This window comes from Aptenodytes forsteri, unplaced genomic scaffold, assembly GCF_000699145.1.
Source record: "Aptenodytes forsteri isolate BGI_AS27 unplaced genomic scaffold, ASM69914v1 Scaffold21, whole genome shotgun sequence".
Lineage (NCBI taxonomy): Eukaryota > Metazoa > Chordata > Aves > Sphenisciformes > Spheniscidae > Aptenodytes > Aptenodytes forsteri.
In genome coordinates this window covers 428,074-446,962 of record NW_008795521.1, presented here as the reverse complement: position 1 = coordinate 446,962, position 18,889 = coordinate 428,074, and the positions used below count along the sequence as shown (strand labels likewise).

At 37.6% G+C, this 18,889-nt stretch overlaps 1 protein-coding gene across 1 annotated transcript in view; it reads left to right on the top strand.

Annotated features, from left to right (window-relative positions):
• Positions 1–14,127, top strand: part of LMBR1 (limb development membrane protein 1) — a 57,889-nt gene extending 43,762 nt beyond the window's left edge. Inside the window, exons 10-17 of the mRNA XM_009281843.1 lie at positions 1,753–1,833; positions 2,886–2,962; positions 3,209–3,286; positions 4,179–4,252; positions 4,490–4,580; positions 6,073–6,139; positions 11,112–11,273; positions 13,948–14,127. Coding sequence (XP_009280118.1) covers positions 1,753–1,833; positions 2,886–2,962; positions 3,209–3,286; positions 4,179–4,252; positions 4,490–4,580; positions 6,073–6,139; positions 11,112–11,273; positions 13,948–14,030 — 713 coding nt within the window. The 3' untranslated portion in view covers positions 14,031–14,127. The remainder of the gene's footprint in view (positions 1–1,752; positions 1,834–2,885; positions 2,963–3,208; positions 3,287–4,178; positions 4,253–4,489; positions 4,581–6,072; positions 6,140–11,111; positions 11,274–13,947) is intronic.
• The last annotated feature ends 4,762 nt before the right edge of the window (positions 14,128–18,889 follow it).

The window sequence follows — 18,889 nt, the reverse complement described above, 5'->3', positions numbered from 1 at the left end:
GTAAAAGTTTAAAAAAAAAAAAAAAAAGCCCAGGAAATTCACTTGTATATCTTGGTTTTCAGGTAGGACCTCACTGTGCTGGAATATGGAGAATGTGGGGGCTGGATGGGATGAGAAATTTACCTTCTCATCTTATACTGAGATTGCTGGATGGATGAGCAGACAACAGAAAATAAAGAAATAATGAGACTGGACTATAAAGTAGTGTTAGTGTACCAGCAACCTAAGTGCTATTTAGTTTTTTTAGGCAAATGATCAAGATATGAGATAAAAGCCTGGACAAGACTATTAATCTCATAGAAATTTATTAGAGAGTGTTTAAAAAAAGTATCTGGAGCATGGTGCTATTACAGGTTAGCCCGCAATCAAAGGTGAGGCTGAGGGTAGGGGATGGCCAACAGGTGAAGGGTGTCAATGTAAATCAGGAAAGAAGATAACAGAAAGGACTTAGGGTTTATTAAGACCCTGAACTGTCACTGCCACAGAGCGTTTCTGCAGAGTGAGACTGGCCTGGAATAGACAGGGATAATATGAGCCCTCTTAACTTATTTTCGGCTGAGGTTATTCAGAAATAAAAGAGATGAAAGTGGGGCAAAGATGAGTGGAGAGTGTTTCTAACTCATCCCGGGAAGAATATTTCCAGTTTGTGATTGCAAAGAGTAAAAGTTAAAGTGGAAATTATGGGATCAGAACTGAAATAGCAGATCTCTGGTCAGCATTTCAGAGCTGCATCGTTGCTCGAACACTGTGCAGTAGAGCAACTGGAATCAAGGAGAGAAACCACAGTGTGCTTGCACTGGAAAAGATGGGTGGTTGGAAGAGAATGGGAGGTTGAAGAGAAAAAGAATGGAGAGGGAAAATGGGCTGGGTCTCCTAGAGCCCGTGTAGGGGTAGGAGGAAGAGTTGCTGAGCAACTTTTAGACAGAAAATTAGCAAGGGAGAGAGGAATTAACATTATGGTTGTCAGTTTTCAGCTGGTGTAGAGGAGAGAGCTTGAGGAGAGAGTTGCACAACACTGACATGCACATGCTGTAAACTGTAAAAAGGAAAGTGAAAGAATATGGTCTCATGGGTGGTTGCGAGGAAGATCTGATTGTGGTTGTCAGAGGGAGCTCTGTGGCATAGAGAGACCGACCAAGTCAGGCAAACTGATACGAGCAGAAGATATGTCAACAAGCAGGTCAGCAGTATGGAAACTGAGTTTGCTGAGTAAAAAGGACTGGGGAAAGGAAGGGAGGAGCAGAAGCTGAAACTGGAGGTTTGGCCACCAGCTTACTTATTTTGGAGGCAAAGGTCCACTTTGTTTTAAGTTGCTAAATAATAATGCCCTTGAAGGGCATCCAGAGATTCTTTACATCTTGATATACAAATCATATAGAAATACAAGAATGAGGCATTTGAGACATCCTGTGTCAGGCTGCCACACCATAACTGGTTTTTGGACCTGTGTGACAGTTCTGCAGTAGCTGTTCTCTTAGTTCTTGCAGCAGCTGGTCAACAGAATAGGCAGGGATCACAGAAGGTCACACTGTGAAACCTCTGATGTGTTGAACTCTTCTGCTTAGACAGAATCAGAGGGTTCTTGACTAAGCCTCTGCTTTTTGAAAAGTAGTTGAAGAGTCTCAAAGAAACGCTGCAGTTTAAAGTCACGAGTGTTAATGTGATGCTTCCTAAATCTGAATTGTCACAGTGTGTCTTACAGTACTATAGTTAGTCTCATCCAAAAGAAAATACTGTCTTCTGTTTTGAAAGGTGTATCTTCCACGGTGGAATACCAGACGGTAGAGTTGGAACGGGAGCTTGAAAAAGTGAAAAGCAAGAAAACGAATCTAGGTAATGAACTTTTTTCTGCTGTTCCATGTGGATTGTAGTTTAATAAATGACCTTAAGATGTTGTTTAGCTTGTAGCAGTCATTTGATTGATTCCAGTTTGTTCTTAACCAAATTTGTGCATTTGCAGTCCTTTCAAATTGTCATCGTTTCTACAAATACAGTACACGGAACCATTGCGCCCCTCTAACAAACAAATTTAAGTAGGGAGTCTGATTTGGATCTTATTTTTAACATAATTTTAGAGAAATTGTAACACTCTCGACTTCCTTGCATTGAAGCTCAATAGCATGGTCTTTTCATATATAATGATATGCTTATGATTATTTGGGATAATCCAAGACCTTACTTTCCTCTACGTTTTTGAATTATTTCTATAAAAGTCAAATTGTGTTTAAGAACAGTAAAATAATTCTTAGCAGGTTTGTGTCTTTTAAAACTGAAAAGTGATACTTCTGGTAATGGCAGCCACTCAACAGGAACCTCCTTCCTTACTCAAAGGCTTGCAGGATTTTGCATTTATCAGTGTGTAATATGCAAAACTAAGACTGTGGTAAGAAAAAGTTGTTGGGTTTTCTTTTTAGACATACTAGTGATGTCCAGTGAGGTAGTCTTGTCTTTCTTGCCTTATATAAGAGGAAAATACTGTTTAGATATTTGAAATTCCCTTCTGTCCCTTTGGGTTGTACTAAAATATACGTACATATGCTCATGTAAAGAGCATATTTTTAAATTCAGTATATTTTAAACTTTGCAGAACAGCTGTATGCCAGGGGAAAAAATGTTATGGTGAAGCATGCCTATAAACAAGAAAGAAAAATCTGCTTCTCTCTGTCTCCCCAGCGTTTCTCTAAAGAGGCTTCGTATTTTTGGCATTGCTTTGTGTACAGTTCTTCAGGGTGGATATTTTTATGAAACTGGTTGGTGTCGGTTCAAGATAAGATTACTTTTGTTACCTATGCTTATAACAAGCTTATAGATAGCTGAATGATTTTCACTTGTTTTATTCTAAGGTGATCTACGGTATTAAGCTTCTGTTTTTCTCTTCTGAACAGAACGGCGGAAAAAAGCTTCTGCTTGGGAAAGGAATTTAGTCTATCCAGCTGTTATGATATTGCTACTGATTGAGACGGTAAGAATTTTTACTCTTTTTTTTTTTCCTTCTTTTTCCCCAACAAAAAGTATGAAGAATTGATTGGTCATTTGGGGGAATAGTTTTAAAATTTTTGAGTGATGTATGTTTAAGGAATGAACTTGATATTCTTTTCTTGACCACTTTAAAAGAACTTAACATTATGAAATCTGGTGAGGATAAATGTATACATTTTTAAAATGTGGAATACTTTTAAATAACAAGACTGTTTCTACTTCTTTATAGTCCATCTCAGTCCTCTTAGTTGCTCTCAACATTCTTTACCTCTTGGTTGATGAGACTGCAATGCCAAAGGGATCAGGGGTAAAGTAAATTTCTCTTACGATTTTTTTATAACTTTAGTAAAGCTTTGGAACCCTTACAAAAGTGCAAGTGAGAACTTCTGCTTTAATAACATTGAAACTAGTGAGCCTCAACCTTGACTTCACTTCTAGGTTTCATAAAACATTTATTACATGTCATGTTATAGTGAGTTCTTAATAAAACTAGTCCAGAATCTTTATGAAGATACAGGGATTCAGTAAAGTAAATCAGTGATCTGGAGTTTGCATTTTACTCACATCTCCTACTTTTATACGGACTAGAAATGTTCCATTTAAGAAACTATGTTAAAAACCAATATGAAAAGCCTGTCTTGGTTTGTGTTCCTCTTAGAAAACATGACATTTTTTTCCTCCTTTATTATAAAAATACTTCAAGGAAGTAAAGAACAGCACATTGAGTAGTAGCATCTGCAATCATGAGGGTTTTTTTATTAACTTGGTAATGCTTTCCCCTGTGTATAGCTGTATATGAGCTTGCAGAGCTATAAAAGGTTTAGTGTGTTGTGGTGATGGCCACTCTGCCTGTGGTATTGCGAACAACTACAAGTGTCGTCTTTTGAGACCTCTTATTTTAGTTTCCAAAGTAATGGAGTACGTCTAAAATGCAGCATGGTGGGTAGATGCAGCATGCCTAAAATGTGAATCATTATACCTTCTGTTTTAGTAATACATTTCACTCAAGTTTGAAAGCTAGCTGATGCAATTGCATAGGATGGGAGACTTGTAGGTTAGAACATCAGAATGCCCCTTAAATACTGAATTGGGAAAAGGCTGTATTTCATGTAAGACGTTAGTTTTTTTGGTCCTCGTAGAAGTTTATGAACAGTTGCATGTATCTTATTAAATTATGCGAAGTATTTTTCTCCTTGTAGGGGCCTGGAATAGGAAATGCCTCCCTATCCACCTTTGGTTTTGTGGGAGCAGCACTTGAAATCATTTTGATTTTGTATCCTTTCTTTAAGAATTCTGTCTGTTAACAAGTATTCTGTCTAGTTTTCTGGGACACTGGTAATTTACTAAGACGCTTGCCTGGAAAGAAGAAAGAGATAGGCCAGTTCTTCTCAAGCACTCGAAGTGTTTTTGTTTTTTTTTTTTCCTTGGTTCTTAAGACTTTTAGGAGACTGCTGAGAACTTGAGTGAATCTTGCATTCCTTGGAGGTTCCTTTTTCCTTGATTCTCACAGCTATCTTATGGTATCCTCTGTCGTCGGCTTCTACAGTCTTCGTTTTTTTGAAAATTTCACTCCCAGGAAGGATGACACAACTATGACAAAGGTAAGGTAAAGTCTGTGATGGTGTTGGCCCCCTCCTCTCTTTCTTGCCACCCAAGACAAACTGGCTCTTTTAGTTAGTAATTGCCCTGAATGGCTCATTTGCAGTGATCAGTATTTGTTTGTAAGCTGCGTAAACACAAACTGGAAGATTTTCAAAATGCTGAATGAGTGGGAAAAAGGATGTGCTCTGTTTAGTTTGGATGGCATCCATTCACTTGTAAAAAGCTGGGAATAGCAGAGCTTGTTAACTAGCTATAGAAAAGCTAGTGAAAGAACTTTTTTCAAAGGAAACGTATTGCTAATGAGTAACTTTGATTGTGCTAACTGTACTTCAGGGAGCTTGTTTGAAATCTGAAGAACTTGGTTGCTAGAAGTAATACAGACAAAGTAATTCAAATTTGAATAATTAAACTAAGACTGAGGAGGTCTATTCAGCAACATTTTGCAGTCTGAGGCTAATTTGACTTTCTACAATTTAGCACTGGCTTCAGAATAACAAATGCTGTTACCTAATGCGGAGGAACATGCCTAGGATTTTGGCAAAATATTCCCACAGCTGACAAGGGGAGGCAATCAGTAACCAAGGAACAAATGTTGAATTTAATTATTTTTCAATGTGTTTCATTGTTTGTTTGTGTGTTTTTTTTTTTAAAGTAATGGAAAAATACATTCTTACCATAAATTGTTGGAAGTGAGAAAGTAGGTAAAAACACAGAATGGTTACAGTAGATAGGTAGTAGGGAGTTGGAATGTTCTTAATGTTTTCTATTGGTTGTTTACAGTACACCAGGAATAGTGTAGAAGTAAATAGTGAGTGCACAAATGTCTACCTACTTTCAAGAAGTTTTCTGTTTTTTTTTCTTTTGGATTCTGATAGAATTAGAACTGAAGAAAGTGATCCCTTGTGAGAGAAAGTTTCAATTACTCTTTAAAGAGGCTTCACAAAAACTAGAGTAAAATCTAACAGCTGTGAATTTTTTCGTACTATTTAAAGTAGTCAACAGGCATTCAATTGAAAGGAAGCTCTTTGTTGTAATTTTTTAAATAATGCTAATCCTGCAAGCAGTTACATACAAAGCTTAAGCTGATGTATCAGTTGTCTATTCTAAGCCCATGGAATGGTTCTTTTATTAAAAGTTTGCAGGAATTAAGTAAACCGGTGACGCTTTGCAACATGGAAGTTTTGAATTATTTTGAATCTAAGCGCGCATAACACTTTGATTAAAAGCAAATGATTACATATTTGATTTTTCTTTTAACTTGTCTCTTGGATCATCTTCATCTTGTGTAACACCATATGGAGGAGTGTGACAGAAGTAAGCCAGACTAACAATATGTTATTGTAAATTGCTTTAGGTTCAGTTCGAAGAATGTAATTTTTAGGAATTCTTCTTTTTCATCTTGACCGCTGTTTTTCTTTTTTTTTTTTTTCTTTCTTTCCCCCTTCAGCAATCCCATTTATCATTTAAATGCTGTTTGTTGTTTTCAAACAGATCATTGGAAACTGTGTCTCAATCTTGGTGCTGAGCTCTGCCTTGCCAGTGATGTCAAGAACACTGGGTAAGTGAAATGGAAGTATAAAACATTGTAATAAAGGATGTTTCATTGAGTTAAAAAAAAAAAAAGGAAAAAAGAACAGCCTGTAGCTGTACCTTTCGTGGTATGTATTTAATTTGCCATTGCTTTCAATAGAAAGAGCATGTATGTGTGGTCGCCTTTTCTATACCAACATGAGCTGTTGAGCATACATTCTAAAAAAAGATGCTAAGTGTTTTCTAGAGAATACGTTCTTTTAAAAAGGCAGGTCAGATTTTAAACTTATTAAAACAGGAGATGGTGAGAAGGTTAGTTATGGAGACTGCTTGTTTAGGGCAGTATAAAATAGTTTCATGTTCACTGTGAAATTACAGTGCTCAGTTTTTGTGGAAAAAAAAATACATTTGGGGATTTCAGGCATAAAACTTGAAATAACGTTGAGTGCAAATGTCTTTTTAAAAACAGTTAATGAATCTTCATTTATTAAGTTTATCAGCAATGATACCAGGCTACTTTCATTTTCCCTAAAATAATCTGCTTGCATTCTTTGTTACTTCAGTTTTCAAATATAAAAATTTGGAATCCAGCATAGTAGAACTGAAGAAGTTCTGATTTTATTGTTAAGAACTGGTAGTAGCATTTGAAGTGGAAAAACTATTTTAACCAGTTGGAAAGACAAGATGTTTTGTATCTTCACTTTGTTTAACTACGTCATCTTCAACTTGGATTCTTGAAGTTAGATTGCAAGGCTATTACATATGTAAGTAGTGCAGAATACTTGCAGCTACTGTGAATTTCATTGGGAACATTAAACAGAACAAAACAAAAATCTTCACCTTGGGCTGTATGAGTCTTAAGTACAGGCTTAGGAGTTTAAGCTCAGGCCCACAGACCAGTAATGTGTACCCCATAGTTCTGTAGATTATTTTCTTTTCAACCAGAATACTGTCAAATCGAGTAGTTAATATTTTCCGCTAAGCTATACTGTATATTTTCATTCTGTGTATACCTACAGATGATGAGTTTTATTTCATTTACTAGATCATTTCTATAACAAACAAAAAACCCTGTATTACATATTGGAGGGTTGAATCTTAAAATACACATTCTAGAGCTCATGTTTTAAAAATCTAGTAAAAACTTCACAAAAATGCAAAAGAATAATTCAAGTATTTAAAGTAGTGCAGTTTTAGAATATAGCCAGTACGATAAAGATCTAAGTAAAACAGTTCTAGCACTTACAGCGAGATGTTATGCTGAAAAACTAGTGGTTTAGAATAGAATTTTAACATTAGTATTGTGTCCACTAAATTACTGCATTCATCATTTGTTTAAAAAAAAAAAAATAAATTATTATTAATGATCTAGGAGATTAACAGTTGATAATAAACGAGTTCTGTGGAAGTAAGTATACGTGCTGGGTGCATTGTTGTCTCATAAGAAACAGATTAATGGTAAAACTCACTTAAAAAAAAAGACTAACAAATGAAATTCCTGAATAGTTTGCCATAGAGATAAATAAAAGCAGAAAAAAGATGGAACAATTAACACACAGCTAACAAACGCACAGTCACAGCTGTCCAAACAGGATTAATAGAGTGTATTAGAGTACAGTGAGTCATGTGGTGCTTTGCAAAAATATCAACGTGTTGCACTACATGCTGCCGCCCTGTGGCACTGAATAGATGAAAAGAAATAAATGTTAAGCAGATTCATAGTCTTCTCACTTTATTAAAAAAGTGAGTTTCTGGACTATACAGGAGAGACTAGACTTTATCGTTATGGGAAAGGTAAAAAAGCAAAAGTTATCTAATACGTGTACTGACCTTTTTCAAGTTTTAAAAATGGAAATAGGAGACTTTTTTACGTGTTTCATAGCATTCTCATTAGATATGTAGGTGATGGATGTCTCTAATCTGTTATTCTTTTAGAACTTCAGGAAAGTTTTTACTAAAATAAGTTAACTCATTTTTTCCAGAACTTTTCAGCCTTTTAGTTATCCTTCTTCAGAAATGTTTCCTACCGGCACCATATTGCTAACCGCTGAGAAACAAATTGGGGACAGGGCACTCAATAGTCAAGAATACAGAAACAATTGCAAACAAAATTGAATTTTCTAATATACAAAAGTTTTCCTAGAATTCTACTCTTGAGTATTATGGCTCAAGTAAATAGTGATTTGCAACTTATTTGTATGTGCAGTCTAAAAACATAGTATTTATTTGTTTTTAACCTGAATAATTCTTTAATAGTTTATTTGGTAAATTGTCACCAACTTTCTTGGACATATATTTATGTCCACTGGAGATGTAGCTTTCTGTTCAGTTACTGAGTAGTTTTTCAAACTGCAGTCTTGAGGAATTTTTTTCTCTGTGGGCTGAGTAGATACTTCTTCTGTAAGAAAGTCATCAAAAGCTTTTTAACCGTTTTCTCCCACAATTTTACAAAATGATACTGTGTCAGATCTTTTCTGATGAGCAGTGACTTTTTTTTATTTGTAACAGGAAAATGAGTGTAATTTATGGACAATATTTTTCCCACCTACTCTAACAGAAGTGTCAGGCTTCATTCTTGTTTGTCCTTATAACGCCTGCTCTATTGCTAGCTATTCTTCTGAACCTCTTTGTGTTAAGAGTATTATTTCTTTTCCAGGGAACTCTTTACCCAGTGCTCTACCTGTTTCGTTTCTTTTCCTTTAAAGATCTGGAAGCCTATATGTTCAAACCTGACTTTCTCAATTTTCCTGTAGCTCTACAGTCTGACTGAAACACTCTGCTGCTTTGAGAATGTTAAGGGCACTGTTTGCCTTCAAGTGCAAAAGCAACTCTGTGTTTATTGTCCTTCATCTGTTCACCGGTTAATTCAGTCAGCCAGTTTCTTCTTCTTGTGCTAAGACCTTCTGTGCTTTTTTGACATTTCTCCCTGCCTCTCTTGCTATTTTGATCACCTTCAGTGATTTTTTTTTTTTTTTTTTTTCCTTTTAAAACGTCTTCTTTTTATGTAGTTTTTCAAACTGCAGTCTTGAGGAATTTTTTTCTCTGTGGGCTGAGTAGATACTTCTTCTGTAAGAAAGTCATCAAAAGCTTTTTAACCGTTTTCTCCCACAATTTTACAAAATGATACTGTGTCAGATCTTTTCTGATGAGCAGTGACTTTTTTTTATTTGTAACAGGAAAATGAGTGTAATTTATGGACAATATTTTTCCCACCTACTCTAACAGAAGTGTCAGGCTTCATTCTTGTTTGTCCTTATAACGCCTGCTCTATTGCTAGCTATTCTTCTGAACCTCTTTGTGTTAAGAGTATTATTTCTTTTCCAGGGAACTCTTTACCCAGTGCTCTACCTGTTTCGTTTCTTTTTCCTTTAAAGATCTGGAAGCCTATATGTTCAAACCTGACTTTCTCAATTTTCCTGTAGCTCTACAGTCTGACTGAAACACTCTGCTGCTTTGAGAATGTTAAGGGCACTGTTTGCCTTCAAGTGCAAAAGCAACTCTGTGTTTATTGTCCTTCATCTGTTCACCGGTTAATTCAGTCAGCCAGTTTCTTCTTCTTGTGCTAAGACCTTCTGTGCTTTTTTGACATTTCTCCCTGCCTCTCTTGCTATTTTGATCACCTTCAGTGATTTTTTTTTTTTTTCTTTATCCTTTGAAACGTCTCCTTATTTTCATTTTCTTCATTTTGGCATGTTTTCCTTAGATACCAAATTTGATTCCCATATTTTTTGTTTAAATGACTGATGCTGAGTACAAGAAGCGTGTGTATCTTTTAACATTGTGATAGCTGGCTGTAAGTCTTGGGTATCAAGGTACGATGAGATTTGTAAGTGCCAGTTTTACCCTTGAAAGGAAGGTAACTGACCTTTAATTCTGTCTCTCTTCATTTATTAACACTGTTGAAGTCATAGTTCTTAAAAGCCGCCAAATCCTTTCAAAATAAGATGATAGAAAACTCGCTTTCAGGAACTTCAGAGCCAGGGTTATTTTCTGATTGCCTAGTTTTCTGCTGCTGTTTTAGTTCTGGGGCGAGGTAAGCTTCCTTTGCACTGCAGGTCTCAACTGTGAGAGTGCACATCGCTATGACATCATCTGTGCCAAAAGTTTTTTGGGAATATAACGGCTCATCAATCCTAGACAACTGTTACCTGGGTATCATCTCAATATCCTGCCCTTTATTCAGTGCAGTACTCGACGTACACCTGGCAAAGGCACAACCTGTGGTTCTTTCTCTTCTGCCTTCTGGGATGGACCCTGTCGCCTGTAGACACTTCCACGTTTCAGAGAAATTGTGCTCCCTTAGCTTTAGTGATTGACTAGCCTTTGATCAGCACAAAGCCCAAGTGTCAGTGTTATGAGGTCCACGGTGAAGAAGACCTGTCAGCACTATCTTTCAGCCAAACTCTTTTCCTTCTGTGCAAATGCTCTGTGGCTACAGTGGTGGGTAGATCGAGGAGAAAACAGCAGTTGGAAAGATGTCTTTAAACTTTGGTTTCAAAAGCAGTGGCTCTGAAAAAAACACTTGCAAAGGCTTAGTGTTTACTGTAGGATGTTGTGCCTCTCGTGGACAGGCTTTTTGCTGCCTGTATTTTTTAATAAGAAAGCCCACGGTGCATTTCATCCTTTTCTGGAACAGATAAAGATTTTGTAGAAACTGATATTTCAGTTTTCATACTAACGCTGCTTTTTTCCTAGTTATATTTATTGACATTATAAAAGCAGAATTCTTCTAGAATAGACAATTTACTTCAACTCAGATTATTCAAACGTTTTACTAGGAATCTTAAGAAACATTTTGATAAGTGTCTTAGTTTTATAGTGGTCAATGAAGTGGAAAATGACCTTGAGAACATTGTCTTGTGTGTTTAACCATGTGTTTCATAGCGTGTTGTCTGAAGGAATTTTGCTTCCATGTGTAAAAAGTAATAGAATGAAATTTTTGTGTTTCTTAAAAGATGTAATCAAGATTTTGACGTAAATCTTAAATGCAATTTTAACAGGAATCACCAGATTTGATCTGCTTGGAGACTTCGGAAGGTTTAACTGGCTGGGAAACTTCTATATTGTATTATCTTACAACTTGCTCTTTGCTATCATGACAACATTATGTCTGGTCAGAAAGTTCACTTCCGCTGTGCGAGAAGAGCTCCTGAAGGCATTAGGTAATAGAGCACTGAATTTAGTTTGTACTTGAACGTTTCCTTTCTCCAGCATTGATGCCTTGATGTGCTACTGTCAAAGTTCTGTTACAACTCACAGGAAGCATTTTTTTTGGTGGAAGTTTCTGTAAGTTAAGGTGAGAATGCATAGCTTTTGTGTTATTTTTTGGAGTCGAGAGCTAAGGTACAATGTTGATCTTGGCGATACGTCTGTGTACTTCTTGATCCGCAGTTAGATTTTCACCCTTCAGAGAGCACAGAAACATTCTCATTGCTACTGAGCAATTACTCCAAAATAAAACTTCAACTTGTGTGTGGGTTGGCTTTTTTCTTTTTTGTTTAAAGCAACTTACTAGTTCCCTAAAAATAGTTTAGTGGAAGTCTTAGCTGCTTTGTTGTGATGCTTTTTTTTGAGCACTACATGTGCAGAAAATCTTTGTACAGAATATACAGAATCTTAGAAACTGGCTGAGTGGAACCTGTACTTGAGATAACCAAAATTTTGGTCAAATTGTGCATTCATGTTTCTTGGCCATAGAAGAAAGGCTTGAAACATATTTGATACTAAGAGGATAAAATGTACATAATTAGCAATTGTGTTGTTACTACCTCTTATCTTTACTAATTGATGAGGCTCCTGCCTCTTTAGAGCCCTAGAGTAGTATTTGCTTAAATTGAGAGGACTGATGGTGAAACTTCAGTGTTTGTTTATAACTGCAGATTCAGTTTGCAGTGTACTAAAAGGTACTTACATTAGTTTTCACTGATTACTGCTTTCCAGAGTTGTGACCCTGGTAAACAAAATCCAAGCACTTCCTAGAGAGTACCTCTGCTGGTGGCAATTAAGTTAAAATCAGACCTAAATAGGGAAATATGAAATGACTGATAGTGTAGGATTAAAACAAGCCATTCTGTGATTTTTGATGCTAAGTTTTGAAGCTCCAGGGGAACAGATTAGTGGGCCAGGGGTGTGTAAATCTGTCCATTGATTTTTTTTTTTAATGCTAAAAATATTTTCAGAGAAGTTCCATTGTTGATTGAGACAGATACATGATGCGAGTATGGGGTATTTGACATTATCCCCCAGCTCTTAGTTAAGGTCATTTTATGAGAAGACCTTGATTCATCTCTTTCAGTTGACTTGCATAATCCTATTTTTTGTGCAACTGTATTAACTGTAAAGGGATTACTTTGCCTAATGTAATGGCTGTTGCAGAGCTCTGAAGGAAATAAATTAACATCAGTCAGCATGGGCTTATAGCCACAGGTCTGGTAAAACTTTAAAGTTTCCGTCTGAAAGCAAATGGTGTAAAAGATTTATCTTGAAAATTCATGGCACTTTACTGTATTAAACATACAGTGTTTAATAAAACGTGTGTTGAAAGCAGATTAACAAACTTCAAAATGCAGGCGTAGCAGGATAATGGTCATTGGATGGCATCATTCTAGAGGATTTTTTAGGGATTTTTTTGGCCTCTTGCTCTCACATATTGTGTGATTTTGTGTAAATATTGTGATCAAAATGGAGAAGTAAAGTAAAAGGTTTGCATTTAACACAAGCGGGGAGTTGTAAATCCTGAAGAGCACAGGTTCCTGACACAAACTGGGTTTGCTTTCAACGCTGTGCATAACAAATAATGTCTGTTCAAAAACTGTCACATGGAATTCAAAGAATGAGAACCAAAATTCATGTGCTCATTTCTCCCCCATGCTGAAAACTGTGACACTGAGGACTAGAGGTTGGTGGAACATCATAGCTAATTAGCGGAAGGTAAATTCCTGCTGCAGGCCTGTGACGAAAAGAACTCGTGTCGTATTGGGACTTACAAATCGTACAATAATGAGTAGATGTTGGGTTTTTAATAGTGCAGTCAATTTTCAAATACCAATTATGCAAGAAATTTAACTTGGTACATCATGGCACTTCAGTAAAATGTTCGATATGGTCTACGCTAAATGAATAAGAAGCTCTTTCCATTTTTGATCCTTAATCTTACAGACTTTGTAAGAGACCTCAGAGAGAAACTGTAGCAAGCAAGCAAGGAAGGACTGACATCATGCCTCTTGTGAATAAAATACGGTTAAACTTACCATCCTTCCCCACCTCTCCCCAAAAAAGAGTAGTTTAACTAGCCTGGGACAGGATGGGAGACTTTAATTAGCACTCATAGAGAACTATGCAATAAGAACAAATGGCTGGAAATGGAGATAAACAAATTAGTAATAACGTAGGCCTAAAAATATTATTAGACATATAAACAGTTTAGAGAGGTGATGTGGTCATCACCAATGATCTTAAGATCAGCAATGGATGCTTTGCGGAAAGATGCTATAGTTTAAAGGAAATATTTTAGGTAATTATTTTGGTCTTTGTAGGTTGACAGAGTAAAGGTTTGCAAGTCTTCCTCTGTTCTTTAACATCAAAGTCTATGATTTAAGCAATGTGAAGTTAGGCTTCTCTTGCTTCCGCACTTGTCCACTTTCTTCACTTAAAACGCAACTGAGGGAATTTCCCAGAAGTAATTCTTACCTGAGCTACAATGTCAATTCTGGTCTTCAGCAAATGCGAAGTCCGTAATCACAAAGTAGAATTTGGTTTGTATGTGTTCTTTTGAATAGCTGTATGCATGAAACATGGGAGAATCTCAGTTTTTCCTTACTGTGTAATGTTTTGCAGGATTAGATAAACTTCATCTGTCAAACAATCCAAGAGACTCGGAGACAAAGCCGTCTGCAAATGGGCATCAGAAAACACTGTGATTAACAATCACCTGCAATCAACAGAGCTGAAAACATCAACCTCATGGCATTCCTGTCATCTCATCAGCATTTTTATATTGATTTTATTTGTTGACAATTTGGGTCCAACCTTGTCTCATTTTTTGATGCTGTGTGCTTCTGAGGAAGTTAGGTATATCAGATTCTTCTCTTTCCAGTGAACTTTTGGTCTGCTTGTTTATTTCCCAGTAAGTTAATGCAGGAGGTGCCTTGAAGACTGGAAGCTGAAGAGAATAATGCATTCCTTTTTATTTGTTGACAGTCTCATATCTTTAGATATAAACCTGCTGCCATTTGAATGCACAGTACCTCCTGTGTTATATAGACGCAGCTATAAAGAATAACTTCGGGACTTGGTTAAAAAAAAAAAAAAAGAAGAAGAAAAAAAGATACACTTGAAGCCCTATATGACCCTTACTGGAAATGTAAACTACCTGGAGTAGGTATCCTCGACAGTAGATAAACAGTTCCACTAAGAACGTGTTAAAAATGAAAGTAACTGGTAGAGATCACAGTTCCTTTCATGCTGGATACAGCAGGCTGTTCATAGTCTAATGTCACGAAGCTTTCTTGGAAGGCCAGCATTTTCAGCTTTCTGTTTTTAGCTATAAATGCCGGGTTGCTTTACTGGTAGTCAGACAATGTCTTATCAAATAGAGCGAAGTACAAGATGAAGATTAACTTAAGTGTTAAATCTGAGCCTAGTATGCTTTGTAAAAAGCTGTGTAGACCCCCAGTCACAGCTCTTACTGTTCTGTAAGCTATTGTGCCATGGAGGTCACTTACCCTACCAAGTATATCCCTGTAAAATTCTTTATGAACTACTGTGTATAAGCAGTACTTGTAATCAATGCAAGTAGCACAGGCCTAGGAGGCTGCAATTGCAGTTTTTTACAATCTTCTTTTAATTTGAAGTAAATTATTTCTCTGACTTTATACTACAGTTACCAGGATTTCTGTTCAGTGCCATAATCCAGTATCCTTCACTAGCCTGTTTTTTAATGTACACGTGAACATGTATATAGGCCTATATGTGTAGATATCGTAAATTAAATTCTAAGCTTATAGAGATGACATAGGTGGCTTGGTAAGTAAAACTTGTGTGTTCAATCTTGGTAGTTTGAATTTCTGCGGCGTTACAGTTTAACTGCTCAGAGGCCTTAGATTCAGGATGGCACCGGTGGGTGGTAACGTCCTTTTTCTTAGCATTACTCCAGCCTTAGGAATCCTTCAAGCAGTTTATAGTAAAGAAAAAACCCACCAACCAAACCCCAAGTCAGTATTCAAAATCCAGTTGCACTTCTGTCCCGCTCTGCCACAAGTAATCTTCAAACAGCTCGGAATGGGGACACCTTCAGTGTCTGCCCGTTATGTAGCAAGTCAGATAACGTTCCTGTTTATTTCCCATTTCTGTAAAACAAGTATGTCTGTCTGTAGTTTGAGGTCTTACACGTGATCAGGCGGTGACAACTAGCTCTGCAGTGTGGTTCCGAGATGAGATAAACCTTGTGTCAGAAACTCTTTGGCTGTTCTCCTGAGATGACTGCTCTGGGCTGTAGACCTTACTGCTCTGTGTGTGAGTGTGAGCTCCCCCCCGCCCCCCAGAGTGCTTCAAAAATCAAGCTCCAGTATACATGAGGATTTCTCAGGTTTATTTTGCGGCTGCCTTTTCTGACTTGAACTGGGGCATAATGTAAATATTGCTGTAGTAAATAAGACGCTAGAGTTACTTTTTTTTTTGTGTATGATTAGTAAAAATTCAAGGCTTATTAAACTGACTATTGATGTGTTGTACCGAGTCTTGGAAGACAAAGTAAAATCGCTTGATTTCACTAAGGTTTACAAGCATCTTTTCTGTTGTTGGAGTTTAATGCTGACATTTTAGTGAGAAATCTTTATCCGAGTCAAAGTTCTGTAACCAAGAACAGGGAGCTGTAATTAAAAGTTGTTTTAAAATGTGTTTACATTTAAAATACTGGGAGATTTATTATTAGGGGTGTCATTCAGGTATTCTCAGAGCTTGTAGCCTTATGTGTTAGCATTATAGTTAAAAATAACTGAAATGTATCCACTTGTCCATGCAAGTGATTGTGTGACCAAAATCATCCTCGTGTCTTAATGGGGCTGGTGAATTGTGGTGTGTGAGGCTAGTTAGCTTTACTAAAATATTTCTATTACAACTTTAAGGCGGTTATTTAAATACACTCTGTGAAACTGAAGAAAGGAATTTAAGAAATAAATCTAGGGAGTGTGAACCAGCATAGGTCTTGCTCTTCACGCTTTTGGAGAGATGTTTGTCCTGGCATCAGTGACCCAAGAGCATAGAAAAAGATGGGCTTATAACGTGTGTGTGGTTTCTGAACACGAGTTGGGCAATTATTTAAATTGAGCAGAGACAGTTCCTGCTGACAAGCACACAAGTTTCAGGCAAGACTTTAAAACTCTCTTTCAAAACAAATGTTACAGCCTTGCCTGTCCCCACCCCTTCTGCTGGATTCTGCAGTCAGAGGTGTATGGGTTAAGGCTGCGTTAGTGAAGATTTTACACTGAAATATGGAGGATGGTTAAGATGCTGCGTGGTTTCCAAGGTGGATGAGAAATTCAGAACTACCCTGTGCAACGACTGACAGTGTTTTGTTTTAAAAGCGGCTGTTTATATTGTGACACTGTCCACATTAAAATACGCCTTTGGCCTTGAAAATGACGTGCTTATGCAAAACTTCTTTACAGACGCAATGCTACAAATATAGTACGTGTAAGATACAGGTCGCTATATACTTTTCACAGAAGCGTATGGTCACTTAAATACAAGCAACTGGTAATTCATTAATGGATATTGACGATACATTCCTAGTATTTTGACTCATGTAGAGTCAGGTGGTCTATACCTTCAAGGTATATACAGCTGATCTTAGTAACATTAACATCTGCCTCACTTCTTATGAGGCAAAAAGCACATAAATGCTTCCATCTTCAACTAGATACCACACAAGACCAAAAAGTAGATGTAAACTAAGTGTTTTAAGTTAGCCGTTTCTTGGCTTTATTCTGTGTTGCTAGCACGATATTAAATGCAGTGGCAGAACTGTAATATTGTGGGATTTCTAGGCGTAAAGCACACATACTTATCAATTTAAGCTAAAAAATAATAGTATTGGTTACCATACCAGTAACAGTTTTTTGCATTCATAGGAAGCTTTGTTTACTGTCTGTAATGTGATGTTTATCTCTGGCCCTGTTCCTCTGATACCTTTTACCCTGTTGACTGTTTTAGTGTCATGGAAATTAAAGGATTTGACAAGCTGTTTTCCTTGTCTGGTTCCAAAGTACCACCCCGAGTACCGTGGAAGCACGGCCGTCGCTGCGCAGACGGGAGCTCGTGCAGCCGTGTGCTTAACGGGATGAACACGTGAGCGGGTGCCGTGGAGTGACACTGTCTCCAGTGTGTCACCAGGAGTGACGAGTGCGAAGGGGGCTGCAGCCCTCGTCTGTCCCACCAGGTCTCTCCTGCTCGCCCATGTGTCTCTGCGGCAGCTGATGCTGCTTCAGGTGCTCACGTGTGCCCACTGCTGTGCAGTAAAGACAAGATGGCCCTTTTTCTTAAAGAATTTACAATCTAAATTAGAAAGGAATAAGGTAGAAACAAAGAGCAATTGGCTGCTTCATGCATGTGACTTTCCTTGACTTTTCTAAGAATGTTCTAGGCTGTTTTCCTTTCTCTGTCTTTTCCTCCTCTTCCAGAAGCGGAATGGGCTCATCCGCTAACCTGCTAGTGTTAGTATTTTTTTTTTTTTATGTTAGTGCTGGCTTGAGGCAATATTGCATACACTAACTTCCCTCCCCAACCCGGGTATTTCAGGAGCTGAAATACCAAATACAGGAAGATGGCTAAATCCTGTTGTTTTACATATACTCTGATTTTTAAAATAGCAATTTTTTTCATCTAGGTAGTCATTTAATGCTAAGGCCTTGTTAATAACCTCTTTAAAAAGAAATGTGCTTAGTTTTGTTTAAAAAAGTGTTGATGTGAACTGTGAACCTTTAAATGCTTTGAGGAAGTAAGATTCCTGACCCGCTAGTGTTAGTATTTTTGTGTTATTTCAGTGCTGGCTTGAGGCAATGTTGCATACACTAACTTCCCTCCCCAACCCGGGTATTTCAGGAGCTGAAATCTTGAGCTCCTGAATATTGAATTTACTATTGGTAAACTGGCAAGTTATTTCAGTCGCGTTAACAACACTTGAACTTTACAAAAATGCTGCTTTTGAATTCATCCCATTCGCGGAGAGCAATCGAAGCCAACAGCTGTCGCCCAGATGGTGATAACCTCTGCCACCTTTTTTCTACCTTGCCCGGTGCCCTTGCCACAGGCAGGCAGTCTCGGACACTGTCATAAGAAGTTGCGATGCGCCTTTTCTCTTCATGGTGTGAGGAGGCCAGCCCGTGGTTCGTCCGTCTGCCCCCCACAGTTCTAGTTGCTGAATTGGGTTACTTTTGATTGGGACTGCAGACTCTCGGGGTTTCCAGGCGTGTTCTTGAACTGTAGCTTTTCTCTTTCAGCTCTGCTTTGTTGGGACTAAGAGGTCATTCAGGATTTTCTGGTTGTATGTTTCTGTGCCGGCCATTCTGTGTTTGAATGGCTTCTTGCTGTCTCAAGAATGCTGCGTGGTTCCAACTAGAACAGTGTCCCCCCAGACCACATCCAGAGAGGATCTCCTACAAGTTTCACTTCAACAGTTAAAGCCTGACAATACCGGTCAGAATCTTAGGAAGGAGAACACATCTGGTGGGGAATTAACACTGAATGTGACTTCCAGAGTCCCCACTGTGCCCAGAGATTG